The sequence below is a fragment of the Sminthopsis crassicaudata genome, chromosome 5, assembly GCF_048593235.1.
Source record: "Sminthopsis crassicaudata isolate SCR6 chromosome 5, ASM4859323v1, whole genome shotgun sequence".
NCBI lineage: Eukaryota > Metazoa > Chordata > Mammalia > Dasyuromorphia > Dasyuridae > Sminthopsis > Sminthopsis crassicaudata.
This window is the reverse complement of record NC_133621.1, coordinates 113,495,187-113,508,657: the sequence shown is the minus strand read 5'-3', so window position 1 is coordinate 113,508,657 and position 13,471 is coordinate 113,495,187. Positions and strand designations below refer to the sequence as shown.

At 37.1% G+C, this 13,471-nt stretch overlaps 1 protein-coding gene across 3 annotated transcripts in view; it reads left to right on the top strand.

The window, feature by feature from the left end:
* NRF1 (nuclear respiratory factor 1) overlaps window positions 1–13,471 on the top strand; it is a 122,825-nt gene that overhangs the window by 67,208 nt on the left and 42,146 nt on the right. For all 3 annotated transcript variants that reach the window (XM_074267945.1, XM_074267946.1, XM_074267947.1), the window contains 3 exons: window positions 9,088–9,246; window positions 11,108–11,305; window positions 12,136–12,237. In XM_074267945.1, coding sequence (XP_074124046.1) covers window positions 9,088–9,246; window positions 11,108–11,305; window positions 12,136–12,237 — 459 coding nt within the window. The remainder of the gene's footprint in view (window positions 1–9,087; window positions 9,247–11,107; window positions 11,306–12,135; window positions 12,238–13,471) is intronic.

Sequence of the window (13,471 nt, the reverse complement as noted above, 5' to 3'; positions counted from 1 at the left end):
AGCTGTGTGGAGGATGGATTGGGGGGAGAGAGGCAAAGATTTATGGTGGGGATACTAATTGGGAAACTCTTACAGTAGTCCAAAAAGAAGAGGATAAGAATCAAAATTGGAGTGGTAGCGATGGAAGTAGAGAAAAGGGGACAGATTTAAGATGTTGTAGAAGTAGAATTGATCAAATTGGAGTTAGGGAAACTGAAGGTTCCCCTTGGCCCTGAAGTTGCAAACCTGGATGATTGAAAGGAGGAGAATGTGGGGGAGGGCGGTGGGAATGAGTTCAGTTTTGGACATGTTGAGTTTTAAGTATTTAATAGACAGTTGCAGATGTCAGGAGAAAACCAGGATTGAACATATACATTTGGAAGTCACATGAACAAATGAGATGATTAAACCTGGGGGAACTAATAAGGTACCTAGGAAGAGGTAATAGAGAGAAAATAGAGAAAGGCCTAATGGAAGCATGATATGAGTAATGAAATAGCAAAGAAAACTAAGACTGATCAGACAGGTAGTGGTGTAATTATTAGGTCTGAGGGGCAGGAGACAAGGTCAGAATTGCATTGGTTGCCAAGAATTTCACAGATAGGATATAAGTTCAGTGATCCTTGAGAACACAAATGACTCCATTTTTCTCTTTTTATCCTAGAGTAGAGTGCTTGAGACATAGCAGACACTCAATAAATGTCACTTAGGTTGAAATGAATTGAACTTGGCTGTGAAAGAAAGGAGAAAGATGGGATAGTAGCTCAAGAGTATAAAAGGCCCAATATCTTGAGAATTAGTATGAACTAGGTATGTCTTTATCCTAAAAGGAAGAAGCCAGTGAAAATGAAATTGATGGATAGTACCCCATTCTCTTCCCTTTAAAAATAAAGAGACTACATTGGTTAGAAGGACTGACCTTATTGAGATGATTTTCCTTTAGATAAAAGAGAAGAAAGTGGGGGCAGAGATTAAGTGAAAGGGTATAGAAACATTTTTCTCACTCCCAAAGTTTTAAGATAGTCATCTATCTATATAAGTTGAGCAAATTATAGCACATAAAATGTGGGATAGAGTATAATAAAAATGTCACACACACACACACACACACACACACACACAAACCATCATTTGAATTCTATTTGCTATTTCATTCTTCCCACCTTGTTCAACTTCTCCTCCTTCCATACTTGGGAGAGACAGCCAACTCCATTTTAGCCCTGGGCAGAGTTCATTTGTTCTCTGAATGATTCATACCTTTAGTAGAAGCTATGAAGGTAAATGGTTTCCTTTGAAAGACCTTTTCTTGCCACTTGAGAATAGATGAGGACCCTTAAGCCTCCTGAGCTATGGGCTGCTTGCAGAGTTAAAGAGGGAGAAATAAAAACTCAAAAGTAAAAGATTTGCAATGATAATTCATTAAGGGATAAAATAATTTCCTCCTGTTATGTTTTGAGTTGTCCCTTAATCTTGAACTATAACTAAAGCTTTAAGGAATCTTTCTTTTAAAATCTTTTATATCTTCTGCATTATCTTGACTTTTAACACTCCCATTTCTCCAGCACAGATGCACCTGATGTTTTGTTCTCTGCCCAATCTGCATTAAGTGGAACATTTTTTAGAAATCTGCTTAGATATCTAATAATTTGCGATGGGGTTATTGAGACTAAATTTCTGTGTCCTGTCCAATCTGTCCCTTACGCTGGTTTGCCTAAGACAGTATAGATTGGTATTATGAGCCCTATAAACCTGTTCTAGCCCTTAAAATTCCAATTAAAGAAAGTTTTTGTGCTTAAGCTTTAACTTTGCTGTTGCTGTTGATTGTCTCCCTAGTGGATTAAATACAAACCCATCTTAACAAGTTCTTTGAGTAGCCTGTGCCTTTGAAACTCTCTAGGACCAGTAATTAATCAATCTGGTAATGAGAAGTACAATATAGAATCCTGGGAAAGAGCCATTTAACTCTTTCACTCCTTGGCAGTCAGTTTTTCTTTGCTTTCATTATTTATTAAGGGAGCACGGTGCTTTTGATTCATGCCCTGTGTAAAAGTGGGTAAAAGCCAATGAATTTATAAAAAATGTGATGTAAGTTTGCCCTTATGAATGTAAATATTACTTTTATATCTTTATAAACTGAGTTCTAAAAAAAAGTTCTTCCCACCTTGTCCTTGACATTGTCAAATGGTTCAGCATCAGAAACTAATAGGATTTTATCCCTGGAAATGACATTAGAAAAGCCTCATTACTTTCTGCTTTGCTGTGGTTGGTTGGTTGTTGTCCTTCCTTATCTGGAGGACCAAAATGACATCGCTGTGTTAGAGTGGAGTCACAGAGTGTCAGAGGATGGCTGATCAGAGCAATATGAGTGGGAGTGCTCTGCTGCAGGCTGTGTGCAAGTAGTCCCTAGCGGCCATGCTGTGGTATACTGTCTTGGCAGAAGGGCTTCACCAGGGGTTGGGTAACCAAGGGGACTCAAACCCTACAGTGAGGCAGGGGGATATAAGTAAAGACTTTCCTTGGTAGAATGAGCATATAAGAACAATTTGCTGCTGTGCCTTAAGCGTCTTGGGACCTTTCTATCTGACCTAGTGCTGAAACCTTCCATATGTTTTATCTTCTCTCTTAGAATATGAGCTCCTAGAGACCAGGAGCTGTTTGTGTTGTCAAAATTTGGCACATAGCGCTTAGCGTGTAATAAGCACTTAATCAATAATTGCTTTTTCCATCTTTTCAGTCAGAAAGTAAACATTTATTGGTCAAAGGATATGAACAGACAATTCTCAGATGATGAAATTGAAACTATAGCCACTCATATGAAAGAGTGTTCCAAATCACTACTGATTAGAGAAATGCAAATTAAGACAACTCTGAGATACCACTACACACCTGTCAGACTGGCTAAGATGACAGGAACAAATAATGATGAATGTTGGAGGGGATGTGGGAAAACTGGGACACTGATACATTGTTGGTGGAGCTGTGAAAGAATCCAACCATTCTGGAGAGCAATTTGGAACTATGCCCAAAAAGTTATCAAACTGTGCATACCCTTTGACCCAGCCGTACTACTACTGGGGTTATATCCCAAAGAAATACTAAAGAAGGGAAAGGGACCTGTATGTGCCAAAATGTTTGTGGCAGCTCTTTTTGTTGTAGCTAGAAACTGGAAGTTGAATGGATGCCCATCAATTGGAGAATGGTTGGGTAAATTATGGTATATGAAGGTTATGGAATACTATTGCTCTGTAAGAAATGACCAGCAGGAGGAATACAGAGAGGCTTGGAGAGACTTACATCAACTGATGCTGAGTGAAATAAATAGAACACTTCAATGCTGTATGAAGATGTATTCTGATGGAAGTGGATATCTTCAACATAAAGAAGATCCAACTCACTTCCAGTTGATCAATGATGGACAGAAACAACTATACCCAGAAAAGGAACACTGGGAAGTGAATGTAAATTGTTAGCGCTACCGTCTATCTACCCAGGTTACTTATACCTTCGAAATCTAATACTTAATGTGCAACAAGAAAATGGTATTTACACACATATATTGTATCTAGGTTTTATTGTAACAAATGTAAAATGTATGGGATTGCCTGTCATGGGGGGAGGGAGTGGAGGGAGGGGGGGGATAATTTGGAAAAATGAATACAAGGGATAATATTATTTTAAAAAATTACTCATGCATATATACTGTGAAAAAAATTCTAAATTAAAAAAAGAAAAGAAAAAGAAAGTAAACATTTATTAAGAGCTCACTATGTGCCAGGCATGTGCTAAATACTTTGATTCTCATAAGAGCTCTCTTATATGTGAGTGCCTTTAGTATTTCCATTTTATAGTTGAGGAAACTGAGACATCACAAATATTTTGCACATGTGGTACCTTTTCCTCTTTTAAGATCTCTTTATGGGATACAAGCCCAGTAGAAGCACTCCTGTATCAAAGGATATGCACAGTTTGATAGCCCTTTGGGCATAGTTGCAGATTGCTCTCCAGAATGGCTGGATTCATTCACAACTGGATGAGTGATTTTCAGAGGCAATACAGAGGACTCGATAATTGATGCTGTAGGCAGTAGAGAGCTACTGAAGTTTGAATAGGAGACGACCATTCATTCCTTCATTCCTGATACCCTTATCAAATGAAGCTTTGTAATAGAAAAAACTTTTTAAGTTTTTAAGGACAGTTTTCTGCAATTTGTTATTGGCTTGCAGAAAAAATTTAGGGTCCCTTTGGTTATTATAAATTTGAGCTTACATATTGTTCTTTTCCTAATTTGTTGTGGGACCTCATTTAAGTAGGTTTATTTGCCTTTCTGTTTTTTGTTTTTTTTTTTTTCATGAATTTTAACTGATGTTAATCTAGCATTTCTGGTCCCCTCCTCTTCCCATCCCCACCAAGCATTTCATACATACATCAATTTTTAGAGCTGGAAAGGACTTTAAGAGACTTAATTCATCCCCTTTCAGTTTTACCACCCTTAAATCATGACCCAAACTTTGTTAGTCATTAACAAGCTTTTGAACTACCTAGGTTATGCAGGTAGGAGAATGGTCTTTCTCAGATGTCTTTGGGGTTTAGTCACTTTATCTTTAAAATATGGAAATTAAATCTTGTTTGCCTGAATGTAGGGAACCAGACCAGATCATTTCTAGAAGTTCCTTTCCATCCATTAACTCTAGAGCAGAAATTAGATAGGAGGTTCATCAGTAAGGACTAGGATAGTCAAGAAAGATTCTGTGAACTTCAACTGAGTCTTTTAAAGGACTGTTAGGATGTAGATGTGAAGAGGAAAGGATATCCCAAGTGAGGGCCTAGCATTACAAAAGGCACAAGCAGGGTACCTTCATGTAACTGTGAGGTGACCATGCTAACCCCAGCAGAGCTTGTGTAATGAGAAATATTGGAGACAAGTTTGTATAATTAAATCCAGGACAAATCCTGCAAGGTCTTTTTTTTTTTTTTTTAATGGTTTTTATTTACCAGATAATATGCATGGGTAATTTTACAACATTGACAATTGCCAAACCTTTTGTTCTAATTTTCCCCCTCTTTTCCTCCCCCCCCCCCCATGGCAGGTTGACCAATACATGTTAAATATGTTAAAGTATAAATTAAATACAATATATGTATACATGTCCAAACAGTTGTTTTGCTGTACAAAAAGAATTGGACTTTGAAATAGTGTACAATTTAGCCTGTGAAGGAAATAAAAAATGGAGGCAGACAAAAAAATAGAGGGATTGGGAATTCTATTTGGTAGTTCATAGTCATCTCCCAGAGTTCTTTTGCTGGGTGTAGCTGGTTCAGTTCATTACTGTTCTATTGGAACTGATTTGGTTCATCTCATTGTTGAAAATGGCCTTATCCATCAGAATTGATCATCATATAGTATTGTTATTGAATTATATAACTATCTCCTGGTCCTGCTCATTTAACTCAGCATCAGTTCATGTAAGTCTCTCCAGGCCTTTCTGAAATCATCTTGCTGGTCATTTCTTACAGAACAATAATATTCCATAATATTCATATACCACAATTTACTCAGCCATTCTCCAATTGATGGGCATCCACTCAGTTTCCAGTTTCTGGTCACTACAAAGAGGGCTGCCACAAACATTCTCTGCAAGGTTTTTTGATAAAGATGTTTAGACTAAGATGGCCAGACCAGCCACATAGAAACCCTGGCAAGGCCCATCAAACTGAAAATGCTTCAGATTCAAGTCCTGTACTAGACTGAAAAGGCCTGACTCTACTCACAATTCCTGTGAGTGCCCAGACGAAAGTTTACTTCCCTGGCTTCCATCTCGCAGTGTGTTGTATTCCCCTATTAGAAAGTAGATTTCTTGAGGCGCTTTTTTGTCTCCTCAGTACCTTTCATATATTGCATCGAATAGTTGTTTGATAACTTCCTGTTGCCTGATATGACTGGTATGCCTGTTATCTAAGAACCATCCTAGCTAAATTGAAAGGTTCATTTTTAAATAAACCTTTTTTAAGAGAATTTTAAAGAGGGTGAAGTTGAAAAGATTCCTTCTTAGATACTTAATAGTCATTTAACCTGAGTTTCTTTTTCTGTAAGGCAGGTGTAACAATAACATCTACCTCGTAGGGTTCTTATAAGTATCAAATGAAGTAACATATTTAAAGCACTTTGTAAACTTTAAGTGATACATAAAAGTGTATTTTTTTATCATTACCATCTCTAGAACAGTAGTTGCTTATCTGTGATATAAAAACCATGTCAGTGGGAATGTTTGATTAAAAAAACAAACTGTGGTAGCCAGAAAATGGAAACTGAGTGGATGCCCATCAATTGGAGATTGGCTGAATAAACTGTGGTATATGAATATTATAGAATATTATTGTTCTGTAAGAAATGACCAAAAGGATGATTTCAGAAAGGCCTGGAGAGACTTACATGAACTGATGCTGAGTGAAATGAGCAGGACCAGGAGATCGTTGTGTACTTCAACAACAGTACTGTATGAGGATCAATTCTGATGGATGAGGCCATTTTCAACAATGAGATGAACCAAATCAGTTCCATTAGAGCAGTAATGAACTGAACCAGCTACACTCAGCAAAAGAGTGCTAGGAGATGATTATGAACCACTACATAGAATTTCCAGTCCCTCTAATTTTGTCCGCCTGCATTTTGGATTTCCTTCATAGGCTAATTGTACACTATTTCAAAGTCTGATTCTTTTTGTTCAGCAAAACAACTGTTTGGACATGTATACATATATTGTATTCAATTTATACTCTAGCATATTTAACACGTATTGGTCAACCTGCCATCTGGGGGGGAGGGAGGGAAAAAAATTGGAACAAGGGGTTTGGCAATTGTCAATGTTGTAAAATTACCCATGCATATATTTGGTAAATAAAAATTACTAATAAACAAAACAAAACAAAAACTGTGTCATCATATTAAAGTTATTCCCTTTTATTTTCTTATGTGTCATATCCATAGTAAACATCTTTCATATTAAGTAGGGATGATAAGAAGATTTAGTAAAAGCCAAGAGATAGAAGGGCCAAAAAAGTTTAGGAATTCTTGCCATAGAAGTATACAAGTACTAAATTTCTAATCTTAGTAAATATAACTTGAATATACTGTTATTGCTGTTGTTCAGTCATTTAGTCATGCCCTTTTTTTCATGAGTTGGTGTACTATAGCATGCTGATACTATTCATGGAATTTTCTTGGCAAAGATACTAGAATTTGCCATTTCCTTTTTCAGTGCATTAACACAGGTTAAGTGAACCATCCAGGGTCACATAGTTTCTGAGTTTCTGCGGCTAGATTTGAATTCAGGTCTTCCTGACTCCAGGTTCCAGCATTCTATTCACTGAGCCATCTAAATGCCCCTGAATGTGTACTGTATCAAATCATTATGCTTCAAAGTAAGTTTTCATTGGGACTATTATCTTCAGTTGAGTTTTTGGAGATATTCACCTCCTTTAGTGTTCTTAAGTGATGAAATTGCAGAAATAAAGAGCTTTTCTTTAGAGACCGAAAAGAGAATAATGTTCTCTAGTTTTACATCTGTCAAAAATCCTCCCTCCATCTCTCTCTCTCTCTCTCTCTCTCTCTCTCTCTCTCTCTCTCTCTCTCTCTCTCTCTGTCTGTCTCTGTCTCTGTCTCTGTCTCTTTTTTTCCTGAAAGACTTGAGCCTAACCCATTTTATACAGGCAGAGTTAAGCTTTTGTTTCTCTCTGAATTTGAACTAAGAAAGGCCATTCTCCAAAGAGTCCAGGGTGAAAGAAAGGCATGACTTTGAGATGTTCTTTCTTAAAATAACCGGAGAAGTGACCTCATAAGCCAGTTGATAGCCTGGATTTGCAAATGGATATAGTCTTGTAGTCTGCTGCTTGACGCCACAGAGCCAAATATATACAAAAAAAGTGTGTTGTGTCATATCCTGTAGGCAGGATATGTCTTGTAGATGTGAGGGGTTTATTGATAGAGGTAAAGAAGCAATGCTCAGCACAGAAACTAGGAAGAAAAGGGCGGTCTTCACTGCCAATTGGAGCTGCTGGTATGGCTATGACAGTGTTGGTTTATTTCTTTTCTTTTCTTTTTTTTTTTTTTAAGAGGAATTCTCTACTACTAGAATAGGTAGGAATGCATCTTGTCTGGTCCTAGAAGCTGAATATTTCCATTTCCACTTTACAGATGCATCTTTGTCCTTAGGCCTGACACTATAAAATGCTTCCTCTGTTTCATTGCTTCTGGTGGCTTTGAACTCCAAGGGCATATCTTTTGGCCTCCCTCAGTGTGTGCCCTGCTTGATTTTGGAAACCTCTATATAAACATCCAGCTAAGGAGGAAGGCTAATTTTTGGAGAATGCCTGCAATAAAAACATTGTAGCCAATTTAAGAAATATTACAAAGTAATCACATTTGTTTAACTTTGATTCCTTGGATAGCAGAGAATTGAGGTAGCGAAAATGATGGTGGATTCTTTGTGATTTGTAATCTTTTGATCCAGTTCCTATTCATGAAATAAATCTGAATGGAGTCCATGCTGTAATTACATGCTATTTTCATTTATGTTGAGTATGAGAGTCTTTCTAATGCCTTATAGAAAATCAGAGAAATGTGTTTTTTAAGACATTTCTGCTTCTAGTTTGTTTTTTTTTTTTCCTAACTTTCTGCCTGTTACTTTCTGAAACCAAAATTGTTCTTTGAAAGCTAGTTATTGTTTCTGGAAAATGGTCCTTCTCCTTTGACTTTGTTTTGCCCCTCTTCTGCCCTTTTTTGCATAAGTTTTTTGATCAGCTGGTAACATTAGGAGTAAAATAAGTCATAGTATCAGGAGTACCTTGAGAGAGAAATCCTTCTAGGCAGATGCTCTTATTATAGAGGAGCAATATCAGGAAATATTTCCTAGAACATGGTTTCCCAGCATTAACATTTTCTAGATAGCTGTAGAGCAGTAGTCTCTTATTAGGTGCCCATTAGTCCTGTTCAGGATCTTGTAGAGTCTTCTAAAATCGCTCTCTGATTTGATAGTTTATAAGTACAAAGGTGGAGCGATTTCGTCTAGTACAAAGCAGCCTCACGCCTACTAATTGGGGTCTCTTTTCTAGGCTCAGCTTCGGGCATTCATCCCAGAAATGCTCAAGTACTCCACAGGCCGTGGGAAGCCAGGATGGGGCAAGGAGAGCTGTAAACCGATATGGTGGCCAGAGGACATCCCATGGGCAAACGTCCGCAGTGATGTCCGAACAGAAGAACAGAAGCAAAGGGTGAGTGTCCCTTAAACCATGTCAGGAAGATAGCATTTGCACGAATGGACATTGCCTCTTGTTTCCCCCAACTCCTTTCTTTAGTGGAGCAGCATAAAATTCAAATAAAATACAAAATGATCTACTTTAATAAGCCTAATTGGTTTCTTACCACTTTTCCCATTTCCTCTTCTTGCTATATAACCTCAGGTAAAGGCACTGCCTCTTTTAGACCTCTTGAGAATAGTTTTAATCTTATATAATGCTTAGAAGGAAGACTCTGTGTAAGCTAGGAGTAAAGGTCACTTCAGAGACTTGGATATTTTCTCAGTTCTTATTGTCTTTGTTTATTGTTGAATAATAAGTGGTTTCTCCACTACTTGTGTGGAGTATATTGGTAGGCCTGATCATGCTATCACTAGCTCAGAATCTTCCATTTATTGAAATAGAGAGGAGGCAAATGGCCAGTAAGTTTAAGCCAAGGTCCCTCTTTTTAACATATTTATTTTCATTCAGGTTATAAATTTCGTGGGAATGCCTATTTGAATACCCTAGAACCATCTATATTCAGGGTGTTTGACAAATAATAACAAAGATAATAATGGTTTAAACTTGTGTGTAGCACTTTACAACTTAGAGCATCCTATCCATTATTATTTGATGATGATGCAATTATGTAGTTGGTATAGAATAGTAGAATAATCCCTGGCTCTGGGATCAGTATTCCGTCAATATTTCTTGGCTGGGTAAACTGTAGCAGGCTGTTTAATCTCTGGCTTCCTCAGTTTCTGTAACTATAAAATGAAGCTTTCAGACTAGATGGGCTTTGCAGTCTCTTCCAGCTCACATCTCAGGCACACTCATCCACAGAACATTTTCCTTATAACAGCTCTCTGAGTTGCATTTCACAAATAAAGAAAAATGAGCTTACAGCACTGAGGTACAGATGATACAGATCCTACAGCAGGGTCAGGCATAGAACCTACCTGGTTCTAACTCTGCCCTTTGATACTGTACCACCCAACAAGTATCCCTTTGTAGGAGAGTTTGATCCCTGATCTCCCCCCATGACATGACAAGAATTCAAAACACAAGCTTAGGTGGATCCAGGACCTGGGGAACCCCAAATTCCTCCAACACTATATCTGGCATTCCTAAAGAGTCACTGAGGTCAAAATTACATTCTAGATCAAACAGCTTCTAATTAAAGTGGATTTGAGAAGTATAATAATTAACAAGTTTTCTAGAAAATGTAAGAAATCATTTTCCTAAAATTACAATAGTACTAATGATAGTGATAACTAAGAAACCTCATTAGGGTTTACAAAGTTCTTTCTTCATAATAAATCTATGAAGAAGGCAATCCAAGTGTTATTGTGCCCATTTTACAGGTGAATATACTAAACCTTTGAGAAATTAGGATCTATCTTAAATTTTTTCAATTTGTAATCTCTTTTTGCCCGAGAAATTTATCTGACTATATAACTATGTAAAATAGGTATACAAATCAAACATTTACTGCTAATAAGTCATAATTTTGTAGTCCCCATATACAGTAATAAGACTTCATATAGGGTCGTGAATCACTTTAAGAAGATGGGTTTCAAATAAGTATTTTTATTTAATCTGCTGGGGGGGGGAGTACTCCCATGAGATCAAAAAAACTTAGTCCAAGATCTTTTAGAGGGGAAAAGCATTTATTTGGTTTTAAATACTTGCCCTTCAGTTTTTAGGGATGTAGTTCATAGGGTGGGTTTTGGCTTGGTTGGATAAATAGCAGCAACGTTGACAGGGCTGATGTCATGGGCTGAATAGTGAGTAGTGTGTGACCTCTGCATTTTATACTTTGCTGAAATGTTACTTTCTGGCATTCTGTGGACAGGTGTCATGGACCCAAGCACTACGGACTATAGTCAAAAACTGCTATAAACAACATGGGCGGGAAGATTTGTTGTATGCTTTTGAAGATCAGCAAACACAGCAGCAGGCTACAGCAACACATAGTATAGCACACCTGGTACCCTCCCAGACTGTAGTCCAGACCTTTAGCAATCCTGACGGCACTGTCTCACTTATCCAGGTGAGTCTGATGTTTTCATCACTTGGGGTTCGGTTTCAGCTATGGCTCTTTAGCATTTCAGAAGCTATTCTCTGCCCAAAGATGCTAAGTATCCTTTAACTTTTAAAGGCCAAAATAATCACATTTATTAATCTAATACTAATGGAAATTATACTAGATACTAGGGATATAGAGATAAAAGACACATTCCCTGCCCTCAAAGCTCTTAAAATATCATAGATATATGATGAGCACCCTTTCTATATGACAAGCAGACAGCAATTGATTGAGTGCCCTTTCTGTTCCAGGTTTTAGTGCTTTAGTTCTGGCAATACAGAAAGTACCCATTCTCAAGGTGCTTATATCCTAATGTGAGAAGACATTACAAAATAGGGAGCTAGAATGGGGAGGGAGAGGAGCAGGGAGAATGAAATGGAGAAAAGGGCTATTTCAGGATGAAAAAGCCCCAGCACTGAAGATGGCTCCAGGGTGAAAGCGCCATTGAGTCACAGCAACAAAGTCAGAAGGACAGCTGGGAGAAGGGGTGATGATGTATATTTTTATAAAATATTATATTTGTTTTATATTTTGCTAAATATAGAACTCATCATATATTAAAACATTTTTTTAAATGGGATTTTAAATGGTTTGCTTTTACTCTGTCAGTTCTCTTTCCCTCAGGTGGGAAAATTGCACTTAGCGTTTGGGACTTTGGGATATGACTTGAAGGATTATTTGCAGATCAAGTTAAATGATTTTCAATATATACCTTCTAAAATTTTTGTTTATATAACCAAGCACTTCAAGTAAGGAGTTTTTGTTCATTGACAATTTTGTGTCTCTTTACTTAGGTTGGTACAGGAGCAACAGTAGCCACTTTGGCTGATGCTTCTGAGTTGCCCACCACTGTCACTGTTGCCCAAGTGAACTACTCTGCTGTGACTGATGGAGAGGTAAGAATAAGGGTTATACGTGCACCTGTGTCCTTAGTTCCTCATGGGGCTAAGGAAAATAGAGTGTCTTTTCTGTGGATGGGTAACATTTATTGTCCTTACACCTTTAGTAGAAACAGCAAACCCCAAATTTCTTAAAGAGTCTTGTGCTTTATATAATATGATATTTTATAAGACATAAAAATATTTGTATAAATGTGTATACATACACACATATGTACACATATATGATGTCTTTATGCTGTAACTACCAAAAATTTTATCTTTCTAAAATGTTAAAAAATAGTTTATGAAAAACAAGCAAATTTAATCATTGAGAAAAGAGAACATAGTTTCTTTAAGAAGAAATTTTGTCTCCAACTCTACTAGAATAGCTCTTGGTTTAAGTGTCTAATTTATTTAAGATTTTTAAAAGCCTTTGAAAAAGTTTCACATTAGAATTTTCCTCCTTCAGTTTTTTTGTTTTTGTTTTTGTTTTTTGATCATGGAATTTGTCAGGTATAGCGAATTGGCTCAAAGACAAGGAACAAAGAGGGTAGAGACAAACAATCAGATCAGGATAAGAAGGGTTCAAATGGGATCAGTGTCAGGACTAATCTCATTTAGTATCTGTTTAGAAATGATCTGTAAGAAGTAGTATCTAGTAAAATGTTCCTGTTAGTACATGACTGTGAAATACTAAGCTAAAAAAGATAAGCTGTAGGAGACTCTTGAATAAAAGTGGCAGTTGAAAATCAAATGTGTAAGTGGAAAATATTAGTTTAGAGAATAATATTATAACTTTGTGATCCCTGAACTATTAGTTAAAATCCAAAAAAGAAATAGTCACTATAAGTTATTTCCTGGATATATTCTCTATTATGGAGAAGAAACAGTGTGGTCAAACTCACAAGAGCAGGAAAATGTAGATCTGTTCATTGAATCACCCATGCAGCCTAGAGCCTAGACAATGGGCTCAAGGTGCTGAATGAAATTTAGATATGGTCGGTATGGGAATTTGGTTTGCTTGACCATGCATCTTTGTTACAAGGCTTAGTATAAGGAAAGGAGATGGTAGGGAGAAAAAAGAAATGCTTATTAATTAGGGGGGGGGGAATTATTAAATAAAAATAAATATAACAAGACAAAAACCCTTGCAATATCGGTGCCAATGAAGGACAAGATTTAGCCAACCCTGCCAAATTGGAAAGCCTTTGAATTTGGGGTCAGTTCTGGACCATGTCCCATCTTATCC